This window comes from Enhydra lutris, unplaced genomic scaffold, assembly GCF_002288905.1.
Source record: "Enhydra lutris kenyoni isolate GAN:26980312 unplaced genomic scaffold, ASM228890v2 scaffoldscaffold72, whole genome shotgun sequence".
Lineage (NCBI taxonomy): Eukaryota > Metazoa > Chordata > Mammalia > Carnivora > Mustelidae > Enhydra > Enhydra lutris.
In genome coordinates, this window is record NW_019154156.1 from 5,122,077 (window position 1) to 5,147,968 (window position 25,892).

Below are 25,892 nucleotides of genomic sequence, written 5' to 3' on the forward strand. Positions count from 1 at the left end.
GTCCTTGGTCAGCTTAGGGATTGCTGCTGTGTTTTTACAAGTCTCTTTGAGAAAGGCACCTCTTCAGGGAATTCTCATGTGGAATTGGAACAAACATACGTGTCTTTACTCCACCTGACCTCTTGATGTTTAAAAAAAAAAAAAGATTTAATGAATGAGAGTCATTTTCTCTGCCATCCTCATGAGGGATGGGTTTCTTGGCTGAAACTGGTTTTTTTTGCCTCTTGCTACCCAACCCCCATGCCATGAGCCACATGTTTAACTGAACAAGAAACAGTAAATACATCAACCCTCTCAGCTAGCCTTTGAAACGGTGATTTCTATTCTAGAAGTTTGTCTGTGACTGGTTTCTTTTTCTTCATGGAGCCTGGAGTCAATGTCATACCCAAGCAAAGGAAGGCCTAGAACCTCATCTTTCCAGAGGCAACCATGTACCTTGAGAAGCAGTTCTAGATTTGGATCATTCCAGTGCCAAGAACCAGAACCTCTTTGTGGCTATAGTTGGTTGCTTCCTGATCACCATGCCTGGCCTCCCATTGGAGGAAATCCTAGAGACTCCCATGAAGCCCCAGAGAGGAGCCCTAACTTCCCAGCGTCTGCCTGGTAACCTGATGGTTCTAGCGTTTGACCTCTTCAGAGAAGACAAGCCTAGGGGATCCCCCATGAATTCCAGTTTCCTAGTGGACTAAAATACTCTCTCTAGGGACAAGGATGTTTTAAATATTTCACCTAGAGATCTGTAGTATCAGGTAATAGTCCTTTTGGCCCTTGGCATCAGTCCTCTGGGCTACTTTTCCACTTTGGCTTATAGACTAACCTCACTCCACAGGTCTAACGCATTTCAAGCAGCCACCGAGGTTTCATTTCTCTTTCTATTCCCTCCTAAGATATTTTCACAGAGATTTATCTCTGGCATCTACTTCCTAACCTCCTTTCGCTTCTTGACTACACTCTGGGGACCCCAGCAAGTCAAGAAAAACTCAGGAAACTCCTGAATGGTGACAGTCCCGTACAAATGAGAGTCTGGGGTTATGTCAGTGGTTGATTCTGCATTAGCTATTAGCGAGCTTCTCTTTTTCCCGTCAGAGTCCTCAGCCACTAATGTTCCAGTTGTTGCAGTTGGGCAAGTATTTAATAAAAGTTATTTTCTGCTTTCTTTTCTCTTTGTTTCTTTTTTTCTTTTAAAGATTTTATTTGTTTATTTGACAGACAGAGATCACAATTAGGCACAGGGACAGGTGGGCGGGGGGAAGCAAGCTCTCTGCCGAGCAGAGAGCCCAATGTGAGGCTTGATCCCAGGACCCTGGGATGATGACCTGACCTGAAGGCAGAGGCTTAACCCACTGAGCCACCCAGGTGCCCCCATTCTTCTTTTTCTTCCCTATTTTCCTCTTTCCTCCCTCCTTTTCATTTTTCCTTCCCTTTTTACACTCTTATTTCCATCGTTTTTAAGCATAATGTGTAAGGTAGGAGATTTTCTCCTGGGGTGGGGGTCTGTCGTGAGAAAATATTTATGGAACCAGTGAAAGGTGCTAAGCTCTTCATAAAGATCAGGTCAGCAGAAGGGGCATACACAAGAGGTTCTCAGCGGATACCTGCCAGGGGCAGAAATCGTAGTTACATAGGCACTATTTATTGGATCTTTAAAATACAGTAGGCCCATGGACAAGGCACATCACACACATCTTGGCAAATCATTTTCTAAACTGTGCAAACTCGAAGAGCTCTTGCTTTACACTGAAAAGATCCCAGGCCTGTGCCCTCGTGGTGGAAATTAAGGGAGAACATGGGACTTCTGTCACCTTTGGCAGTGGTAGGATTCTTTTATTTCATGAAATAAATGAGACCACCAGGGATGGTGTTTTTTTTTTTGTTTTGTTTTGTTTTGTTTTTAATCCCCTCAGTTTAGTTGCATTGTACCCATATTCTACGGAATCTCACTTATACTCTAATAAAAGGCGATTTTTCTTTGTTTTCAGCCTTTTTAATTTTTTACTGAGGTATAATTGACCACAACATTATATTAGTTTGAGGTATAAAACATGATAGTTCAGTATTTGTATGTATTGTGAAATGATCATCTTTTAGCAACTTTCCAGTATGCAATACAGTATTATTAACTATAGTCATCATGCTGTCCATTGCATTTCCATGACTTACTTATTTTGTAACTGGAAGTTTGTACCTTTTGACCCATTTTGAGAGCCCACCCCTCAACTCCTTGCCTGTGGCAACCACCAGTCTGTTCTCTGTATCTTCGAGCTTGGTTTTTGTTTTGTTTTGTTTTGTTTTTCACTTATCCCACGTATAAGTGAGATCATATGATATTTGTCTTTCTCTGTCTGACTTATTTCACTTAGCATGATACCCTCAAGGTATAGATACACCATGCTTTCTTTAGCCATTGACCTGTTAACAGACACTTAGGTAGTTTCCCTGTCTTGGCCATTGCAAATAATGCTGCAGTGAATATGGCTATGTGTGTGTGTGTGTGTGTATTTTTGAGTTAATAGTTTCAGTTTCTTTGGATAGATACACAGAAATGGGGTTGCGGGATCATATGCAGTTATTTTTCATTTTTTTTAGGACCCTCCCTACTATTTTCCATAGTGGCAGCTCTAATTTACATTCAAAGCAAAGGCTCATGAGGGTTTCTTTTTTCTCCACATTCTTGTCAGAATTGGCTATTTCTTGTCTTTTTGACTGTAGTTATTCTGACAGGTGTAAGGTAGTATCTCTTTGTGGTTTTGATTTGCATTTCCTTGATGATCAGGGATGTTGAGCTGCTTTTCATGTACCTGTTGGCCATCTGTATGTCTTCTCTGGAAAAATTTTTGGCCATTTCTAAAATCAGATTTTTTTTTTTTCTTTTTGCTATTCAGCTGTATGACTTTATGTATTTTGGATATTAACCTCTTATCAGATACATGATTTGCGAATATTTTCTCCTCTTCTCTAGGTTACCTTTCCTGTGTGGGAGCTTTTTGGTTTGATGTAGTCCCACTAGTTTAATTTTGCTTTTATTGCCGGGGGGATTTTTAAAAAAATTATGAGATGAGTAGACGGCAGCCAAACTGGAATGGGGAGAGGGTGAAGCAGTAGGTAGGGACCATTCATTTCAAGGATAATCATGAAGAGTCAAAGCTAGGTCTGTAACTTATGAAGAGCAGAGGGAAGGATTTGGGAATTTTTCAAGTGTTGGTTTTGGTTAGGATTTTTAGGTCCAGAAGATTTTCAACATTTTATTGACTGAGCACAAGGGAATAGGTGAATGGAAGAGATTGAAGATAGAAAGGAGGGAGGCAGTAGTTGTTTAAAAGGCTGGGATAAGATCAATAAAGGTGGCAAGTTTTCTCTCTCTCTTTTTTTTTAAGGTTTTTATTTATTGATTTGAGAGAGAGACAGAGTGAGCACGAGCAGGGGAAGGGGGAGAGGGTGAAGCAGACTCTCGTTGACCGTAGGTGGCAAGTTTTCTTATGACAGAAGGCAGGAACAGGCAAGTAAGGTAGAGGAGAGCTCCCCGGGATTCTCTGTATGTAGGCTATGAGGTAATCTACTGAGATGAAGTGTGGCAGCAATGGGAATAGATTAGGGGAGGATTTTGTAGGGATTCTTGGAGTTCGCCATTGTGAAGAATGTGATAGGGAGGGAACTAATGATGAAGACTGGGCTGGCTGAGTAACACGAAGTGCCCGTCAAGACAAGTAGCAGACAGTGGGAGCTGAACCAGCCCAGCTTTCTCTAGCGGTGCTTGCTACAGCCAAGTCTGCACAGCAGGGAGTTTCATACGGGAAAAGGTATTTTGAGTACTATATCACTTTCCAACAGAAAGCAGGACTTGCGGCATCCTGAGATTCAGATAACTTAAAGGCATTCAGTGTACATGGTATAAAGAGCAAAAATGTAAAAACCAAGTATATTGTTTCTTTGCCTTGTTTTTAAACTCAAGCAAGCATCGTATTCCCCCAGTCATTTAGAATGTTCATGTTTGGGTTTGCCAGTTGAAAATAAGACAGATGCTAGAGAAAAAGGCTCTGTCTCTGGCAGGTGGGCTCACTTAACCAGGTCTGTGAGGTGGACTCTATTGTTCATGTGTGTTCATGTAAATGACGATGCCTCGGTGGCTGCGACAGTTCCTGGCACGTGGTGGGGATGTGATAAATATTCTTTCAATAAACATCTGACTGTATGAATGAATGTATGAGTTTATCCATCTGATTTTGAAGCAGTAGCTCTACCTGACATAGTAAAATATGAAAAATCCTGATTATATTGGTCATTTGGTAGCATTGTCCTAGTCCTTCGACGTATAGCGCTTTCTCTCTTGATGGGTATGCGTTGCCAGAACTTTTAATAAAGTGAAAAGAAAATCTGCGTTGATGATCTAGGACACAGAAGTGCCGAGCAAGTCCATTACTGTACCCTTCTTTCCCACTGCGGTTCCCTACAGCATGTGTGGTGGTGACTCATGAATAATTTTGTGTTGATGGGTATAAATGGTTGTTAACTTATTTATCAAATCTTTACTTGAGCACTGTGTCCTGAGCTAAGTTTGGTAGAAATGATTAAGAGTGGTAGCTTAGTTCTTGAAAAGCACAGTCGAGTAGTGATAACATTCCATGGACTTAAGTGAGCCCACCTGCCAAGTATAGCATCTAGTAAGATAACCCTGTGGTTCCATATGGTACTTGGTAGTCAAGGTTTAAAAAAAACAAAAACAAAAAAGTGCTGTGGGAGTGTTTGATGCCATGATCTTGGATTTTGCTTGGGTAATCCGCCGTGACCTACAGCTTTCATGTACAAGATCCGGGTGTTTTATTAGGCATTAATGTAAAGGACAGCGGGTGATGACTCTCCGTGGGTGATGATTTTGTAGTTCTTGCTTCCTTCTCCTTTGGTGGATAGTGGAACTACTTGTCATGTTCAGGGTTGGGAGTGGGCAGGTTAGACACCTCTAAATAGGCACTCCATCCTTCTACAGAGTAGGCCACAGCGCTTGAGTCTGTCCTTTTTCCCGAACACCGTTATTAAATTGTGGTAGTTTTCTAAAGATTTTATTTATTTATTTGACAGAGATCACAAGTAGACAGAGAGGTAAGCAGAGAGAGAGAGGAGGAAGCAGACTCCCTGCCAAGCAGAGAGCCCTATGCGGGACTCGATCCCAGGACCCTGAGATCATGACCTGAGCCGAAGGCAGAGGCTTTAACCCACTGAGCCACCCAGGCATCCCCAAGACTTGTGCATTTTATTCTGCGTAAATTCAACCCCCTCTTCCCCCTCCTTCCCTCTCTCAAATACAGACTAAATGAAGCTCTCCCTCCTCTCGGCCTTTGTACATTTCTACACCTTGTTTGTTTCTACGTGGAAGCTCTTCCCTGTACTGTACATTCATGTGACTTTTCCCCTCACCTTCACCAGGCTTTGACCAGTATCACTTTTATCATCGGGGTCTTCCCTGATTATTACATTTTAAAATTGTGACTCCCTGCCATTCGCTTTCTGCACAAAGAGCCATCACAGTGTATGATTACGAGCATGGGCTCTGGAATCAGGCTCTCTGGCTCCAAATCCTTTTTCTAGCTCTATGACTTGGGTGCTCTTTCTATGGCTCAGTTTTATCACCTATAAAATGGTAAGTAGTGTGTCGATAGGGTTATTGAGAGGATTTGATAGATTAGTGCATGAAGAGCACTTAAAACAGTGCCTGGTACATAGTAAGTTAATGTTAACTTAATTCTCTTTCCTTGCTTTGTTTTTCCCATATGTCATGTACTATACATTTAAACTGTGTGTGGTTTCTTGCCGTCAGAGGAACAACTTTTCTTCTACTCGTTTTTCTTTTTCTTTACTACTATATCCTCATCACTTAATTTTGCCTGATATATAATAGGTACTTAAATATTCAATCGGTGGGTGAATGAGCAAATGGGAGAGGGTTCTGTGGACTTCCAGGAGTCCATGGGGTGGATTGGGCAGGGGTTGGCACACTTTTTTCTGCATAGGGCCAGATGGGAGATACTTTAGGTTTTGTGAGTTACAACTACTCAGATCTGCTGCTAGTCAAGAAAGCAGCACAGATGATACATAAACGAAGGAGTGTGACTCTAATTTGACTTTATTGACAAAAACAGGCAGGGGGCCAGAGTTGGCTTATGGGCTGCCATTTCCCAGCTCTTGTTGGGAAATAATTCTTCATCTTGCTTTCCTGACTCTCTTTACACTGCCGCTAAGACATCTCCCACTGCAGCAATTAGTGCTGCAGTGGGTCTTACAGAACTGAAATCGAAGTAGTTTGCAAAGCACTGTATTACCCATTAATACTCAGTCTTCATTAACTGTACAAAATTTCCACAGGTCTTTTTAATATTTTCGTAGTGAATAATGATATTAAGAATATATTTTGTACTTTCAACAGTGTCATTTCAGGTCTCTGGTTTTGATTTTTTTTTTTCTCCAGCAGCTGAGGACATATATCTGTACCGTTGATGATGGCCAGAAGCATATATGCTATTAGTGAACAAGTGGACATTCCACTTACTGAACAGCCAGTGCTATGACTAACTCCTCATCGAAACAGAAACCAACAGAAATTATCCACTAGACAGTTTAGTTTTTAAAATTATGCTAGAGTCTTATTTTTCCACAAAACTGTTGCCTGGCCCATAATTTTTTACCACTCTTCCCAATCAATTTGGTATGCTGGCAGGATCCTTCCATTTTTGAGTACAGTACAATGTTAGCCATGTTGTATGAGTGACAGACTATGACATGTTAGCATGAACCGCATAGACTTTATTGCTATAATGAAAACACAGTGGATCGGAAATTATGTGTTTTGCTGCTGTGATGCATTGTAACTAGACATTTAAGTTGAAATATATGACTGCCATTGATAGAAATTTTATGTAAGCAAATGTTTCTTATTTCACTTCTTCTGACTTTAATCATATGTCATTGTCAGCGCTAACGGTTTTCCACTTGCTGTTTAACTATTTTCACCATGGGACATGTGTGCAGAGAGAACCTGAACCATACTCCCCAGGTGTTAGGGTTCTCCTTCCTCCTGTGTTGTCTCCTCTCTGTCTGTGATCCACGGCTGCAGCCTCCAGTCAAAGTGCCATGTTCACACTCTCAAGACACCTGCTCCCAGTATCCTCCAGAGTGGTGCTTTCTCCAGCCACCTCTGGTAAAGGACTGGGTTTTTTTTTTTTTTCCTGCCTTGTTTCCAGTTCATCATGGATTGATTCTTTCTGTAAAATCCAATTTAAAAAAATTGGGCAGGCCAGCAACATGATCATTAATTGGATATCATGATAAGACTAGGATACTATCAAATTTTCTGAATAATTTCTATACTTCACTCATAGTAGACCAGTAATAGTGAACCAGTTCACAGACCATATTTTATTTATTTTGTTTTTTTTAATTGTTTTTATTTTTAAAGTTTTTGTTTATTTGAGAGAGACAGAGGGAGAGAAAGAGCGGTGGGGAGGGTCAGAGGGAGAGAGAGAAAACTATAGAGAGAGATGAGACTCCCCACTGAACAGGAAGCCCGACCTGGGACCTGGGGCTCTATCCCAGAACCCAGAGACCACCACCTGAGCTGAAGGCAGATGCTCAGCTGACTGAGCCACCTAGGCACCCCCACAGACCACATTTTAAGCCACACTACTTTAGAGCAATGTTTCTCAAATGGATTGACCTAGTGTGGGAACACTTTCTTGGGGTGCCTGGGTGGCTCAGTTGGTTAAACGTCTGCCTTTGGCTCAGGTCATGATCCCAGGGTCCTGGGATCGACTCCCAGGTCAGGCTCCTTGCTCAGCATGGAGGCTGCTTCTCCCTCTGCCCCTCCCCAGCTTGTGCACTCCCCCCCTCTCTCTCTCCCTCTCCCCTTCTCTCAGATAAATAAAAAATCTTTTAAAAAATATACTTTCTCACATCACGATGCAATACATATGCATGCCCCCCCCCCCCCCCACCTCCCCACCACATTGAAACCTCAGGAATGTCAGCTACCTAAGGGCAGAGGTATTTTTCTTCTTTTTCCTTGTCTTTTTCACTGTTCTGTCTCCCATACCTGGCACGTGGTAGGCCTTCAGTCACTATTTATTGCATGCAGATGTGTGTGTATATGTAACTGAATTAAAAGTTTCACAAAACAGTTCTTAACCTTCTCGTCCTCGAGACTCTCTGATATTTTTGTTTTGTTCAAATACACGTTGCCTTGCAGTCTGCTAAATTTATTTCACTGCCTCCTGATAGTGGGGTCATGACCCCCAGCTGATCAAATACTCCTTTAGAGGGTGCGTATAGAAGACAACTTGTCCTTTCCCTTCCTTTTCCCTTCCTTTTAGAGCTTTGAGTAGCTGGGACCACCCCACCCTCTGTAGGCCACAGTCTGGGTGTTACAGATTCCAGAACTGCTGACCTCTTAACCAGGAAATTAGGAGATGCAGGAGTCCCCAGGTTTCTAAGAGCTAAAAAGAAGAGATGGGTGGGGGTTAGGGTTAGAGTACATGGAAAAATCAGAAGTTAAAACCTGCTCAAGACCCCCTAATACTCCTCCATTCTATTGGGAACTAAGTTTGCAAACTCCTATAAATAACATCATCTCAATGGATTTGCTTCACCTGCATTTTGAAGAGTGTGAAAATTTATTTTGTAAGATTGTAGGTGATAGCAACAGTCTCTTTCGTCCCAAGTTATCTTAAAAGTCAGGGTGAAGAGACCAGTTTTTGACATATGCAGCTGAGAAGAAGGTCACAATATTCTATATGAATATGTTTATATATTCTATATATAAAGAATATATATATATATGAATCTGGGAGCTAGAATCCTTCTGACAAAGGTGTGCCTGTTTGAGGAGCCCCTGAAACACAGCCGTGCTGCGAGAATGCTGCTACCCCATGAGATACGGAGAATGCGGACGTCACAAGTCTCCATTGTCACGGAGCTCACAGCTTAGTCAAGGAGACACATACTACAAAATTAGGGCTCTCCTGGACTCAGGCCCAGGGCACTCTAAGAGAGGGGCAAGAAGGCTGGGCAGCAAGGATGCCTGAGCTGTCTTGAAAGTAAGTGTCCCGGCTGGGGGATGAGGTCACTGGGTGATGGGCATTAAAGAGGGCACTTGATGGAATGAGCTCTGGGTGTTATTTGCAACTGTTGAACACGTTCTGCCTCTGAAACTAATAATATACTATATGTTAATTAAATTTAGATAAAATTATTTTTGTAAAAAAGGAAGTGTCCCAGGGCATCTGAGGGTGGTCCAGACAGAGAAGGAGCAGCTCTCATGACCACACAGAGGAAAGAGAGCAGGTGCATGCTCAGGGAAGGATCTGTCGTACGGCAAGACAGGCAGGGATGGGTCCCTTGGAGGTAGTAGTTAAGTTGGGTAGAAGCTCATGAGAAGGGTCAAGCAAGGTTGGTGATGCTGGTCAGGGCTGACTGGCTGTTTGATAAATCCCTATTGAGAACAACATGGGTTTGGGGCTCAAATCTTACTTCTTGAGGGACCTTGGACAAATTCGTAACTTTTTGCAGTCATAATAGCTAATAATAATAGATAAGGAGAAATGGGACATTCTTTCACTTTCTCACAAAATCTTCAGATTGACTGATACTTAATACAGTCCGTTTTTCAAATAGCAGCAGCATCCTTTTATTCAAGAAGTAAAGGATCTTGGCTTATTGTAGGCACATTTTTATCAATTCCGTTAAGGTTATCATTCCTAAATACTAATAGCATTGAGCTGAGAAACTAATTTCCTTTTATCCTGTCCTGTTTTCCCTGGCTGTTTCATTTATCTGAGTACTTGCCAACTTTGCCCCACCATCTTTTGTGGGGCCTCATTTTAGCGAGCAAGAGAAGTAACTTTCACTAAGGTGCAGTCATTAATACTTCCTCTTTTATGCTCTGCCTTACAAATTCTCTCTCCGTGAGAGGCTGTTTCTGACTGTGTGTTTTTGTTTTTGCAGGTGGTTAAAATAAGTATTTTCTTATTGGCTTTGTAAATATTTGGTGAGCCTTCGTTGTGCTTGAGGTCACAATAGAAAAATAGAATATCTAAGACAACATACCAGGTTCAAGGGTGTTGGAAAATCCTACTGTCTAAAGATACGGATGAAGGAATTTAAATATTTGATTATGGAAAATCTCAAATATATAAAAGTGTACAAAGAATAGTCTAATGTTACCACACATACTTATCACCCACCTTCAACAATGATCAAATCGTGGCTAATCTTGTTTCATCTATATCGTTACTCTTATTCCCTTCCCCTTTATTGTCTTAAAGCAAATTACAGATGTATCATCTTATCAGGGAATATTTTGCTAACAATCTCTAAAAAAAGAACTCTTAAAAAAACTATTATAATTTAAAAATTAAAATAATTCCCTAATATCATCAAATAGACAGTGTTCAAACTTTCAATTATATCATCAATATTGCACCTACTTTATAGTTTGACAGATTTAAAAATGTATGTTGTAACATCAGGTATCACCCCTGCTGCCAATAGCCTGGTCTCTCCTGTTTTCACCCACTTCCCGTGCACCTTGACCTCCACTTCTTACCATGTTGCCTTTTCAAGTGATTCTGAATTAATTTTCTAGGGATGTTAGAGCGGATTGGAGATGAAAAGGATTTGAACTAATAGAGTAGAGAGGAGAAAGTATGTGATGACAGATACATAGCAGAGAACCAAAAAGCAGGGAGCATTGCGTCAGAATCAGAAAATGTTGTGGACATAAGGACTTAGTAGTTGAAGTTTAAAGAGAAAGAGTTTTCCGGTTGAAACCTGAATTGCTTTTTCAGAGCTGTTATTTTGGGACCAAAAGAAGCAGTGACTGGGGGAGAGGAGTCCTTGTTTACCTTGGTAACCATTTCCAACCTCATCTTGGGTGGGGCTTGTTGTCCTAAAAGGAAAGATGGCCTCTTATGCTCTAGCACAGTGATTGAGTGCACAGCACGATCATCTGGACAGCTTGTAAAAACCCAGATTGCTGGGCCCTGCCCTAGAGTTTCTCATTCAGTAAGTTTTGGGTGGAGCCCAAGGATTTGCCTGCTAACTTGCTTCCAGGTAATGCTGCTTCTGATCCAGGAGCCACACCTTGAGAACCACTGATAGTTCCAACTCCTCTCCTTTGGTCTTTACATTTTTAAAGTCACGTTATCTTTGCTAAGACTTTATTGCTGCAGGCTTTGGGAATCAGTGAATGTCTTGCGGGGGGGGGGGGGAGGCCAGGGGGGGGGGGTGGGTGGGGAGGGGGGGGGGGGGTGGGGGGGGGGGGGGGGGGGTTGGGGGGTTGGGTTGATGAGAAGTCTGTGGGTAATTTATGTGAAAATACATTGTTTTCATAATGACCACATAATAATATGGCACTACCAGTCTGGTGGAATGTTTGTAAACATTCTCTCAGAGATATTTCTTCTTTTAAATGAGTTGTATCTGTCTCTGGGTATGAAATTAGAAGTTCTCTTTCAAACCTAAACATTTTAGTTAAGGAAAGCTGAGAAAGCTAGGACAGATGTCGTTTTTGCCCAGGTTTAGAACAAACTTACTAGTTTTCTTAGTCTTTTTTTTTTTTTTTTCCTTTCTTCACAGAGAGACTGGGCAGCTAGCCTGCCCTAAAACATCACTCAGTTAGCAACCCAGGAAAAAACTGTGGTTTTCTGCCAACCCTTTAGCTACCACGCCCATTGTTGGAACTTTCCTTAATATTTTATCCTGTTCACATCTACTCTAAATGGATCCTGACCAAGCTGGAAATGTACCCAAAACATACTTCTATTGGGTCTTTCTTTTTGTCCTTTAATATATAATATATGAATGTTATCCCCAGGAGATTGCTTTTCTAAGACTTCTCTAAACTTAGTTTTACTGAGCCATTGGAATAGGAAACCACCAGACTGAGGACTCCTGCAAACAGAGCTGATCTCTGTTTAAATTACCCAACAAATAGGGCTTTCTCGAGTTTGAGCTATGACCTTAAACCCAAACCCCACTCGTTTGTTGTGGTAGTTGTATTTTCTGGTACTTTTTCCCTTCAGCAAGTCATTCAAAGAAGTAAATTATTTACCATTTAGAATTCAGAAATGAATTTGCTATTGTATGAGAATTATTGGCTGTTGAAGGTTTAATTTTCTAAATGATTTTGTGTACCCAGAAGGCCGAGTTATAATCAGGAGGTTTCTGGGTAAGCAAAAATTAGAACAAAGGGACTTGGATATTCTGAGTCTTTTATTTTGGACCTCAAGTCTATAATTGGTAGTTACTCATTATCCTTGATTTGTAACATCGTTATAAGTCCACGCATTTCCTACTTATATTAATCCATTTATGTAGTTTATCTTAAAACTACAATTTCAGTTTTAATTAATAATCTTCATCCCTAATTTTAAAAAAATTTCAGATGAAATATATACATAGTGAAATGCACACATCTGAAGTGTATAGCTTGATGAGTTTTGACAAATGTATAAACTTGTGTAACCAACTACTCAATCAGCATATGGAACAGGAGGTCCCCCAGGATCATTTGCCACTTCATGCAAGTAACCGTTTCCTATTTTCTATCACTATAGATTGCCTGTTCTTGATTCAGACGAAAGGAATCATATAGTACATCGTTATTTAAGTCTGGCTTCTTTTGCTCAGCATAATGTTGCATGTGTCAGTAGTTCAGTCTTTTTTAATGTGGAGTAACATTCCTCTCAGTGTATTTGGAGTAATATTGTATTGAGTATGTAAGGATTCCAGGGGAATCTTCCTCTCAGAAATGGTTTTGGGATATAGGAAAATCTTTTTAGAGCATAGGACTTTCTGAAGCCTTTCCATTTTGCCTTTCTATTTTTAAAAATACTTCGATCCAGCCATGAAAGTTGACACAGTTTTATCAACACAGATGCTCGTTAAATTAAGCTGCCTCTGAAGTAACTCAAGCCAATGGGCAAGTCAGAATTTTAACAAACATGGAAATTCTATTTTAACATTAGTACTTTACCACTTCAGTTTGCTGTTTTTACTCTTCTGTGTAGTCCTTTGAAGTCCATTTGGAATTTATTGAGACTTTGTTGCCTTTCGGATGTGGAATATCTTAAGGAATATAACATGTGGACTTGAAAAGTATGTATGTCCTGCATTTGGGTGTTTCCTTATATAAATCAAATTAGATCAGGATGATTGACGCTATTGTTCAAATCTTCTGTGTTATTGCTGATTTTTTTTTCCTACCTTGTATCTGCCTTTGCTCTCCCGAAAGAGGGTTGAAAATGATTGGTGGGACAAAACAAAACTGGAAAAAGGACAGGACCATACACTTAAATCTAACCATATCAAAAATTACATCAAATATAAATGACTTATGTGATTCTCCTTTAATTGTGTTGGATTTTGCCTTGTATATTTGGAAGCTCTGTTATTAGTTGCAAAAACATGTGCAGTTGTTATGACTTCCTGATGAGTTGATCATTGTTATAAACTCTGTCTCTTTCTGGTAATACTTCTCAATTGAAAGCCATTTTTCTTATATTGATAAAGCCATGCCTTGGGCTTACTGTGTATATGGTATTTCATTTTGCATCCTTTTATTTTCTATTTCTTTATATTTAAAGTATAGCTCTATTAACAGCATATTGTTAGTGGGTTTTTTTTTGTTTGTTTGTTTGTTTGTTTTAGCCAGTCTGACAATCTCTGGCTTTTAATAGTGTTCATTCTGTTTCTATTTAATATAATTATTTATATGAATTTAAATCTACCATCGAGCCATTTGATTTCTGTTTCTCCCATCTCCTCATTGTTCCATTATTGCCTTCTTTTGGATTGAGGATTTTATTAGTATTCCATTTCATTAACTTAATTGGCTTTTTACTAATATCTCTCTGTTTTGTAATCTTAATGGATTGCATTGTATATTCTTATCACTGTCTACCATGAATTAGTATTAAACATCTTTGTGTATAAGTAAGAGATTTACCCCTTTCTTCCCTTTGAGCCAATAAGATTTTGATATTCTTCATGATCCTAGCTACTCTCCCTCCCATGGACTGGGAAGTGCCCACAGATAAAAGAGGTATAAAAATGAATCTCACTCATTATGGTTCCCTTTACTCAAGAGCTGAATTCCCTCCAATTTCTACCAGCTTTTGCTCACTCTCTAGTTTCTTCAAAACCGTTTTTATATTTTATCCAGTGCTTTGTATTGCTATTTGTGGGGTAGTTTGTCCAATTAATCTACTTCACCATTATCAGAAGTGGAATTCTCATTTTGTCATGTTAAATAAACTAAGCACTCTTCTGAACCCATTACCTAACTCAAAAACTTAAACAGTAACCTTTATTTAACTATGTAAGTCTTCCTCTCAGTCTATCCCCCCATATCCCTGACTTGAGGTAGACATATCCTGAATTTCATGTTACTGTTTCCTCTCTTTTGTTTGTATTTATAGTTTTGTTGAATCTTACATGTATTTCTAAAATATATTTAAATTTATATTGTTTTAACTTCTAAGTCTCACTGAATTTATTGGAGACTTATTTTTATTTGCTATTATACTGCATAGATTTATTCACACAACACATATATTGCTTTAGTTAGCTTTGACAACTGTATGTAATTCTGTTGTGTAAATACACCAGTTTATTCATCTCTTGTGTTGGACATTTGGTTTGTATCCACGTTTTTGGCCTTGCAAAGAGTCCTACCATGAACATTTGTGTGTGTTCATGATTATGTACCTTGGAGTAAATATTGTTAGCGTGAAAATGAATATGTTGAAGTTTAGATGACAATGCAAAACTGTTATTCCAAGTGGTTAAGCCATTTTACATTCCCACCGCCATTCTGTAAGAGATTCTGTGAATCCACATCCTCTGTAATACTTGGTAATGTCAGTTTTTTTTCCCCCAGTTGACTAAGTATAAAATGGTATCACATTGTTGTCTAAAATTTCTTGTATTTTTTTAAATATATTTTTTAAAGATTTTATTTATTTATTAGACAGAGATCACAAGTGGGCAGAGAGGCAGGCAGAGAGAGAGGTGGAAGCAGGCTCCCTGCTGAGCAGAGAGCTCCATGCGGGGCTCGATCCTAGGACCCTGGGATCATGACCTGAGCTGAAGGCAGAGGCTTTAACCTACCGAGCCACCCAGGTGCCCCTAAAATTTCTTGTATTAATGACATTAAGCCTCTAAGTGTTTATTGGCTGGAGATAATTTCTATGATATATCTGTTCATGTCCTCACCTCTCCCTTTTTAAAATCAGTTTGTAGGAATTCTATCCTTTGACTGCTTCTGAAGCAGACCACCTATACTATTTCTAATTTATTAGAGATCATAGGCCTTTGAATCCATCATTCTTCCAGACTACCCCATTTAGTTTGCAAACCCTTCTAAACTCTTAACCCCTTTTCCTGCTCCATTTTTCCCCTTTAGCACCTACCTCGTTTACAGTATTAAATACATTTTTATTGACTGTTTAACTATTATATGCAGGCTGTTACATGATAAGTATAGAGATTGAGATAAGCATCCATAAACATTTATTGCAATTTATTTATTTATTTTAATTTTTCTTTTTTAGAAAGATTTTACTTGTTTATTTATTTGAGAGAGAGAATGAGAGGGCATAACAGGGGGGAGGGTCAATGAGAGAAGCAGACTCCTTGCAGAGCAGGGAGCCGGATGCGGGACTCGATCCTGGGATTCCAGAATCATGACCTGAGCTAAGAGCAGTTGCTTAACCAACTGAGCCACCCAGGTGCCCCTACTTATTGCAATTTAATATTGTCATTTATTAAACAAGTGATTGGAAATTTAAAAAACCACTGGTTCTTCACCATTCTGAAAACCACGGTCTAGGTTCTCAGATCTCTGTGTCAGAGCATTTGAAAGGCTCGTTGAATGGAACAGAGAAGAAATACGTAACTATCTGTTGTCTGTGAAAAGTGTTCATGCTGCACACAAATATTGCTAACAAAGATGAATATATGTTTTTTCTAATTCAGTGAGGTGGTGAGAGTTTTTCTAATATGAGCATTACTTTGTTTTATTAGCCATCATTATAGCTGAGCCTGGCTTGAATTTCTTTGTGTTATTTTTATGTTTATCGTAGTATCTGGAGCTCTTGGAAGTGCTACTTTTAAAATGAAAGGGAATGCAAGCCACTTAATTACATGAAATTCAGGGACTGCATGGTCTTCCGCTTAAATCTCTATGTTCTCAGTTGTCACTGAGTTTTGAGTTTTCATCCTGAACTATGACTATTAAATTTGCTTCCCACCTCTCTGGACTGTGCAAGTAAATATTTGAGAACTAGCTAAGTTCATAACCTTGCTTTGTTAACTCCTAATTGCTGGGTGACTGCAAACACCTGCCTTGAGTACTTTTGTGCCATAGTTTTTCCACAAAAATGGTAGTGATACTTTACAACTTCAGAAGTTGAGTAAAGTTCTGAGAAATCTGCAACGAAATCTCTAAAAACTATGAAATCAAAGCAATGCTTCACGATGATAGGGCATCTTATCAGAATGAATGCAGAGTAGAAAATTGATCCAAGAAGCTGTTTATCAGAACTATAAATATGTTCATAAAAGTAAAGTGGTGAGATCTGGCTGCTTGGAAACAGTGGGCAAAGTTTTCTTTTAAACAGCGTATCCTTTATTTCCCAGACATTTGCTATACCATAGTATCTGCAAAGTAGCTAGGGCCCTATTTAGGCCTTTTGGGAGAATTCACATGGGTGCTTAGTCTGGTATTTGAAGTGCATTAATTAATATTGGAAATCACATAGTCTTGACTTGCTCATAATTAATTTTTTGCAAGAATAATTCCAATATGTTTTTTAACAGGTGAAAGAGTGAGTAGATTATGTCATAATTTCAGCATATGCCTATTTTTCAGATAAGATGAGATAAACAAAAATTTAATATGTATCGTAGTGGAAGTCAGACAGACCTAGGTTAAAACCTGGTCTTTACTATATGTTTATTTGCTGTGTTTCTGTACAAAAATCAACAAACATCGTTGATATCACCTATCTAATGGAGACAAATGTATCCATTTTATTGGGTTGTTGTCATGATTAGGGCTTATGAATAATTTGTGTCTATGTATAAGGACCACTATAGACACTTGTACATGGTAGTTGTTGTCGTATTACAAAATACCAGTGGTTGTATGTGTGTGTTCAGTGTGTTTGCTAGTAAACCCTTTTGACAAGTCCTGTGGTAAATCCATCTACAGAAAACAAAACAAAACAGAAACAGAAACAAAGGCAAACTGAAAGAGCAGAAATTGGGTGGGGCTGGTGCAGGAAGAAAGAAATCTCCTCTACTGAGCATTCCTCATGGCCCTCAGGAAGTTTCCACAGCCATCCCACAGAGGCCTCGAGTTCTGGAGAGGGCATCATGGAAACCGTTCTACTGGACTTTCAACACCTTGCATGCAAAAACTGAAACTCATTTTATTAACTAGTGGAGTGTGTGGTCTTGCAGTACGGTAGACGGTCTGCCACAGCGTGTTAAGTGACTGAGGTAATTCAGCTCTGCCAGTTCAGAAAATTTCTCTCCCTAGCTGACGTCTAAGTGGGGTTGTAATTTGGCCTTGAGCTGTCACACCTGCTGGGAAGCATGTGTCATTTAAAAGGATATAATGGTAACATCATTGTTTTTTCAGATCTAGGTTGGAATTTGCCCTTGACAAATAACAAAATGATGAGTGACGCAAGTGACATGTTGGCCGCAGCATTGGAGCAGATGGATGGGATTATAGCAGGTAATCTGCGTCCTCTGAAAGATGGAATCATGACATTTACTCTGCGCTTTTGGCTTTTTCATTGCAACTCTTTTATTACCTTTTCCACTTTATTTTCATTTATTGGTTGCCTTTAGAGTCCCTGTGGTTTCATCTTGGCCCCTCTTCTCCATTTTATACCAGTATTATTCTCAAACTTTGTTTGAAAATGTCGAATTCCATTGCCATCTTGTGGTTCTGACTCAAGGAGAAAGAAAGTACATCTTGGGCAACCCTCTCGCGTTCCCTTCCTCCTCGGGAGCTTTGTACTATCTGTACTTTACTGTACTCCCAATAAACCTTGCTTTGCTGCCCACCAAAAAAAAAAAAAAAGAAAGAAAGAAAGAAAGTACATCTCATGGGATTTCGGTGCAGGTAGTAGCTGCAGGTCACACTTTGAGAGATACTGCTCTACCTAGGATCCATGGATATTCTGATCTATTCCCTTGAATTCGACATTTATTTTGCCACCAGTAACTCTCATTTCTATTTACTTTCTCAATTCTCTGCTCAGCTTTGGGTATCTAACTGCCAATCAGATACCTCCTTTGAAATAGCCTATATGCATATCCGTGTCATCACAGAAAGCTTTGAGCTCATTTTCTTTTCTCAGAAGCCTCTCTAGTAGTCTTTATCTTATCTAGTTTCATAATCGTCCATCCACACAGTTTTCTACATAGAAATTTAAGTCACACTAGACCTTTGTCCCTCATAGCCCCTGCTTAGTCAAGTTCTGTCACTTCTATCTCCCTTCAAATTCAGCTATTCCAGGCGCCTGGCTGGAATATTCCAGGCTCAGTGGGTTAAGCCTCTGCCTTCGGCTCAGGTCATGATCTCAGGGTCCTGGGATCGAGTCCCGCATCAGGCTCTCTGCTCCGAGAGGAGCCTGCTTCCTCCTCTCTTTCTCTCTGCCTGCCTCTCTGCCTACTTGTGATCTCTGTCTGTCAAATAAATAAGTAAAATTTTAAATTCAGCTATTCCTTTTTTTTTTTTTTTTTAATTGAGAGAAGGAACACAAGCAGGGGAGTGGGAGAAGGAGAAACAGGCTTCCCGCTCAGCAGGGAGCCCGATGTGGGGCTTGATCCCAGGACTCTGGGATCATGACCTGAGCCAAAGGCAAACGCTTAATGACTGAGCCACCCACGTGCCCCTTAGCCATTCCTTTTTTTCCCCTCTGAAATCTGTCCTGTCTGTGCTCTGCCTTGCTTTGTCCTGGCAACCCTCTCCCTTGATGTTCTTGACACTCTTGCTTTCCTGCTCTGGTTCCTCATTCCCTAGACCACCAGAATTTTCTTTCTGAAACACAGATCTGGTCGTATTCCTCCCTTGTTATGAATCTTGAGTGATTCTCTGTTATGGGAGTAGAGCAAAAACAGTGTAGATCATGACCTGCTTGTTTTCTCATCATGACCAGAGGGACCGACCAGGAGCTAAATCCTTTCAGGTCCTTGTGCTCTCCTAGGGGTAGTGGCTCCTTAAGGTCTCATGTCACATTCTGTGTTTTGTCACGGGAGAAGTACCTTTATGTATTTAGGAGCCCATGGTCATGAAGAAAGGGTTGAAGGGGCCAGTGGGTGGGGTTGTCATCCATCTGATGGTCAGGGTCGAGATGCGGGTGGCCTCTACTGCTCCTCCATTCTAGCTACCCAGCCCCTGTTGCTTATCTTTTCTGGTCATAAATTTGACCCTACTCTGTTTCAGTGGTTTGAAGAAACCACAGGTGTTCTTCCCCTGAGGGCCATGGCAAGTCAAAGTTTGGCCTCCTTTGTTCTACTTGTATATCCCGAAGACCAGATTTTAATTTGACCTCCTTTGTAGATTAGAACACATCTTGTGTACTGTGTTTTGTTCTTGGAATATCCGTTTCAAAGAGGTTATTGGTAAAACTTAAGAGGAGGTGACTGTGAAGGTGAAGAATTTAACAACTTCATCTGGTAAGGAAGGAACTGGTTAAGTGTAACCTGGGAAAGTATATTCTTGCTCAGGGCATGATAGATACTTTCACACAGTTGAAGGACTATTACGTGGAAAAGAGATTGGACTTACTGTATCACAGTTTCGGAAAATATAACCAGAGCCAGATCCTAGGCTGTTATCAGAGGTTATAACCTCAAACTCTTAGTGGAACTCCGTAGTCAAGACAAGTGGTGTTTCTGGACAGTAGTTGAGGACTGACGTTTTACATACTCTACTAGATGAGTATATTTGTTCCTTAGCCCTGGCAGGGCTTCAGGACCAACATTAGAGTTATTCAGAAAATCAAGACTTCCTGGGTCCCAGCTCACACTGACGCAGTCAGTAGCTTTGTGGGTAGGACCTGGCTTTATGTTCTCAGATTACTTTCAGTAGCTCTCCACCTAAGGTAGACGGAGATGTGACTGCAAATATTTGAGGAGTTTTTCTAAATACGCATTTCTCCCCTATCCCTCACCTTGTTTTGTGATGGAGACTTAAGAGTGGAAGGTTATTGTGGGTACATCTATTGTGAATAGTATTATCAGGTGATTGTAGTGCTTAAAACTACTGGAATAGGACACGATGGCCTGTTTTGTTTTTAAAATGCTCTACTATTCCTCCCTTTCCCTGACATACTCTCCTCAATTTCTATTTTTCTGGATTTTCCTCTCAGCCTTACATGGTTCCTGAGGGGAAGGTCATGGGAAGCATTTACCATTGGGCCTGGCATATCAGTGGTTACCATTATTACAGTTTGGCAGATTTTGGTCCTCATCATTTGGTCCAGTTCTAAGGAAGGTCAGTGGAATGGACTAACCGAAAGAAAATGCCTCTCCCTATGGTTGGAATTGATCAAGCTGTGTGGCAACTGGAGAGAGAATTTACACATGGGTTTGCACTTTTCTTCCCTTTATAAGACCCTCAGATTAATGAGGTGGTAGTCAAAATATCATAATTATTGACACTTAAAGTTAGTACATATAATTAATATGTATATTTGATAGACCAGAAAATAAAAATCAAAGAGATGAAGAGGTATATTTGAGTGGTTTCTGAGCAGGCAATGGGTTAGTTATGTACATTCAAGTCATAAAACGCTTTCCCTTATAAGTAATAGGGAAAGAAGGGCTTAAAACTATTTTTTAAAGCTGATATTAGCAAGAGTGTTTGATGCGAGGCTGCAAACAAAATCATGGGAGAAAATGTTAACACAGACACACACTAGTGTACATACACAAATGTATACATGTAATTCATTGAAATTCTCCAAAGATTAAATTCTGGTAAATTAACCGGGAGCCGGTCCTGTTACCCTTGACATTATGCTATGCAGTTTCCACCAAATTGTGCAACTTCTTTGCAGGGAATTTCTCAAAATCTTATGGTACCTAAATTTATATTTTTGGGAGTACTTGGCTCTATCCACACTGATCTGCTACCTTCTTAGCCCTTATTTCCATGAGGTCAGCACATCTTTCACCAAAGTCCATTCATTATATTCTTACCGTAATACACAGTTGACGTCCCTGTTAGGTATTTGGTGATTGATATTTACCATCAATTATATGGATTTTATTTTTACACCGAATCACTATGACTTGGAGAGATTCGCATGACTGCTTTATTTTCTTTTCCTTTTTGCTTGTTTTGATTATTCTTCGCTGTGACTGGGCTTGCTTGCCACCTCAGCTTTTGGACACTATGTAATATAAACCCTGTTGCTTTCTCTGTGATTTTTTATTTTTTTAACCTAGGTTCTAAGGCCCTGGAATATTCCAATGGGATTTTTGATTGCCAGTCTCCCACTTCCCCGTTCATGGGAAGCCTGCGAGCTCTGCACCTTGTGGAAGACCTGCGTGGATTGTTGGAGATGATGGACACAGATGAGAAGGAAGGTTTGAGATGCCAGATCCCAGATTCAACAGCAGAAACACTCGTCGAATGGCTTCAGAGTCAAATGGTAGATAATCCTGCACTCTGAATCTCTTGTGGCTTATTCCAAAATTGAGAACATAGAGTAACTGATTAGAGCAACAACAACAAAAAAGTACAGGGCAGCAGGTTCACTGTGATTTTTATCCCTTAATGCATCCCAGTTCCCTTTAAGGATAATGTTAGTGTACATTTCATGGGCTCCAGCCCATCACCTGATTTTGCCTCTAAAGGTGGACTAGCTTTCTTGGATGACCTGCTGTGGCCTAGAACAAATAGTCCTGTAAAGGAAAGAACCTTGTACGTAATAGATGCTTTCTTAGTACTATTGGAAAATTTACTGTAAAAGGACCAAGAGCAATTCAGATAGGAAGCAGAGTGAATAGAACCTCCAAAGGCAGCGAGGCGGAGGTCTGCAGTATCTGATAGGAAGTGCCCTCTAGTGATCTGCAGGGGTCATGTCAGTTCTAGGGTGTGAGGGAAGCTGTAGAATTGGGCTTCCAATGGCGTTCTTCTTCCTGGAACAGCGAAGCCCCTTTCTAGGCATCCTGTCTCAAAAATGGATGGTGTGGCGGATCTGCCCTTTCCCTGAACACATTGGTAAATACCATGGTTTTAATACATTTGGAACAAATAAAATCTAAAGAATGCCACTAGAAATATTGAGAGAAGAAGACAGAAAAAGTGTTCTTTCTGTAATATGGGTAATGCCACTGAACTATATGCTTAAGAATGGTAAAAGTGACAAATTTTCTGTGTGTATTTTACCACCACCAAAAATGAGAACATTAATACTGTGATAAAATTGATGGTTGGATTGTATCTTGGCATTTCCCAATGCAGGTGCTGGAGACAGCAGACCTGAATTTTGATTTTGGGGCTGTTTCTTAGAAGCTTGCATGATTTGGGGGAAATTTTTTAAGCTGTTTGTCTCATTTCCTCGTTTGTGAAATGGGGACAACAGCTTCTGCCGCACAGGATTGTGAGTCCCAGGAGCTAATTTATGAGTGCTTGTCAGTGAGCCTGGTAGATGAGTCAAAAATATAATACTGAAGAGATTGTAGAGAATGGAGGGAAAACTACGGGATCCATTTGCAAAGAGGGAAAGAAAGTGTTGGCTCCAATTCCGTGTTACTCCTACATGATTCACTTTTTTACAAGAGTGCAGACATTTTTCAGACTATGGAGAAGCTTTTACAATATTTTAGGAACTTATTACCAGTTACATAATTAAGATTTCATTTATGTTTAATGATAGCCATCTTGGGAGTCCATGTCCTTAAGACTGATACTGATCTTCTCATTAATGCCACTGGGCATTTGCAGTTCTAATTACTTTGTCTGGGCCAGGAGACCCCCTGGTTTCCTGTCGGGTGTCTCGTCTTCCTACTGATTTCTGCTGCCTGTGTCATTCTTTCATATGATCAGAAGCTGGTTGAGAAGAAAGAAAATAGTCACATTAATAGTTTGTTACTTGTAAGGGGATATTAAATCACTAAGAATGAATTTGTTTGAATAAAGTAGCTCTAGCTGTAGCCTTCTAAACACTGACAAGTTTGAGACTCCGCAGTTCCTCTCCTGTGGTTAAAACAAACAAACAAACAAACAAAAACCCAAATCTGTTGAGTATGCCGTATTTGGTCAAGTACTGAAATAGAAGTATTATCCTGTTAATAGAGATATTAATGATGGAGAATTACATGCTTTATCAAGCTCTAAGTTCAAGAGGGCAAACAGAAAATATGTCAAATTATTTGAGCCAAGCAAGCAGTTTCTGTTTGCTTTAGGTCTAACTCCATGAGTTGCCTAGAACATTCATACTATGCTTTTCCCAATAGATGACGTTGAGGATCATGACCTTGATCAGGGCATAAAATCCCACAAGTGTCCAGTTACTTAGCAACTTTAATATGAGGCATTTGCAAAATCAGCAGAAATGACAAAAGTGCAGTTTTCAGCAAAGTGAGTGGAACTGCGATGATAGAAATCCAAATTGGCATCGTGGCCGATAAAGTGAAGTGTGCCTCACTGGCTTCTGACCTGATAAGTCACAATACATTTCCATCTTATTCCTACATTTAAAAAATAGGCCCTATTAGTTGCAAGTGTATCTTTTAAAAAAGTTTTTAGAACAAGTTTCATAAAAATAAAAATACTCATAACTTCAGACTTGGGGCACATTCTCTCCAGTCCCTGACTCTCCTCCACATGACCCATTCCAGGCCCACCGTCCCCAGAACCCCCCGCTGCTCTCTGCCCAGCTTCCCTTTTCATGTGTGTCTCCAGGGAATGTTTGTTCCAGCTTTGGCAAACAAGGCCCATCTTAAGATTGGGTCACAGGGTCACAGATCATCTGAGTTCGGCAGTCTCTCACTGAGACATCCTAGCTCACTTGAAAGCTGCCTTCCCCCTTCTGGTACCAGGCTTCTGGTAAACTCCCATGAAAAGTGTCCACAGATGCAGGGCAACAAATGGAGCGAGTCAGCAGAATTCTTGGGAGAAGCCAGCACAGTATGATAAGTGAGAGATGAGCTTTATCATGAAATCCCCAGCAACTAATGTTTGTGAGGACTGAATGGAAAGAGATGTGTCTGTTCTTTCATGAAAGTGAGTCAAGAAGGGCTAAGGGGCAGGAAAAATAAGGACAGCATTTTTTTCTTGATCTCGTGTTCCCCTTCTCTTGCTATATGTCCATCCTGTCACATGGCTGGCTTTCAGGAAATATTGCATAAGTGAATGAATAGTGGATGGGCACATGAATATCGGAAGCTACTCAAATAGGAGCTGGGTCTTAGCTTCTAGGGCTCTTTTAGTTCATCCTTCTGGATCTCAGAGGGCTTTGGAGTATCCCTGCAACCAGGATAGTGTAGTCTCAACATGTCCCCTTCTCCCCCCTGCAGAAGCTTCAGGGAACATGGTGGTGGGCATGAAAATGAGGTGAGGAAGGGCCAGAACGTGGCTCCCCTGCTCAAGTAAGGTGTCTGAAAGAACCTTTTAGGGGACACTAAAGACATCTGTCAAACTCTGCCCTGGCCACGGAGGCATGGACAAGGAGCTGTGCCTGCATCAACTGTGTCACGGGCTAGCCACTGGAGCTTGGCCACAAAGACCCAGATCCCTCCAGGGACGCTCCCTCAAGATATTTCTAATGAGACCGGCAGATGAAAGCACTTGGCACCTGCTGCTCTTACAGGCATTTGAGATGGAGTTCCATTTTAGCAGTAGGGCATCCTAGAAGTCGGCCTGCTACTGGGGTCCTTCTCACCCCCTGACCGAACACTTGTTTCTTGCTCCCGTTGGCTATTGAGTGAAGGAGATGTGTTCTGTTTCTGGAAAACAAGCACCAAGAAAAATTACAACCCAGAAATAAAAGCCATATTTCTGATTTTGACCACATCTGCTCTCTTGACTTGGAAAGTACAGGAGGTACTCAGGCTTATCCTGAGCTTCGGGCTTCGATGCACTTTCTGGCGACACTGAATAAACAGGCATCTTTTCTAGGAGAGGGTCACGAGTGGGCTTTTTGGATGTGACGCTGTGTATGTGAGATGGATTTCTCCCTTTGGATTTCTTTTTGAGCAGACCTGATGAGATTTTGGAAGAAATAGACAGCTTCCTGAAAGGGTTGTCCGTATTGCCTCGGTATCGTATTTATTTTTTAGAGTCATAACAGAAATTTCGGAGGAGACAATAAATGGGGTGTTTCAAGATTGATGGAGGCAGACCTGCTAGTACATAGCGTCATCAGCCAATCAGTGGGGACACTCCAGTGGGGACGCTCCAGTGGCTCCCAGTGGCAGTGGTGTTGCCCTGAGATCATTATGCATGGCACAAGGTGAGAGCCTCACCGCCCTGATTCCATCACATTTGGTGAGAGGACAGGGGAGCGGAGTATTGCTGCCTGGTGGCCTGACTTCCAGTGCTCTTGACCATCACGTTCATTTATTCTTTGGACAATAGCGTATGAGATTCCTTCTTGTGCTGTTAGGCCCTGGTGAAATGTGACTGTGGTGTTCGTGGACTTCCTGTCTTTCTCCGTTTCTCCTCCTACTCCAGTGTCTGGTAGAGAGCAGGCAAACGAATGTCTGCACGCAGTGGTAGAGAGGTAGTGCTGGTTAGGGTGCACGAGGCCCTGGTGTGAGAGGGTTCTTTGAGTGGCTGGAGATAAATTTAACCAAAGGAGGTTTAGAGGGCCACGCCT

At 40.7% G+C, this 25,892-nt stretch overlaps 1 protein-coding gene across 5 annotated transcripts in view; it reads left to right on the top strand.

Moving 5' to 3' along the window:
• The window catches only part of LOC111159943 (PPFIA binding protein 1), a 174,542-nt gene that overhangs the window by 98,130 nt on the left and 50,520 nt on the right, over positions 1-25,892 (top strand). For all 5 annotated transcript variants that reach the window (XM_022522637.1, XM_022522640.1, XM_022522639.1 and 2 more), the window contains 2 exons: positions 17,687-17,785; positions 21,514-21,719. In XM_022522637.1, the coding sequence (XP_022378345.1) occupies positions 17,722-17,785; positions 21,514-21,719 (270 nt within the window). In that variant the 5' untranslated portion in view covers positions 17,687-17,721. The remainder of the gene's footprint in view (positions 1-17,686; positions 17,786-21,513; positions 21,720-25,892) is intronic.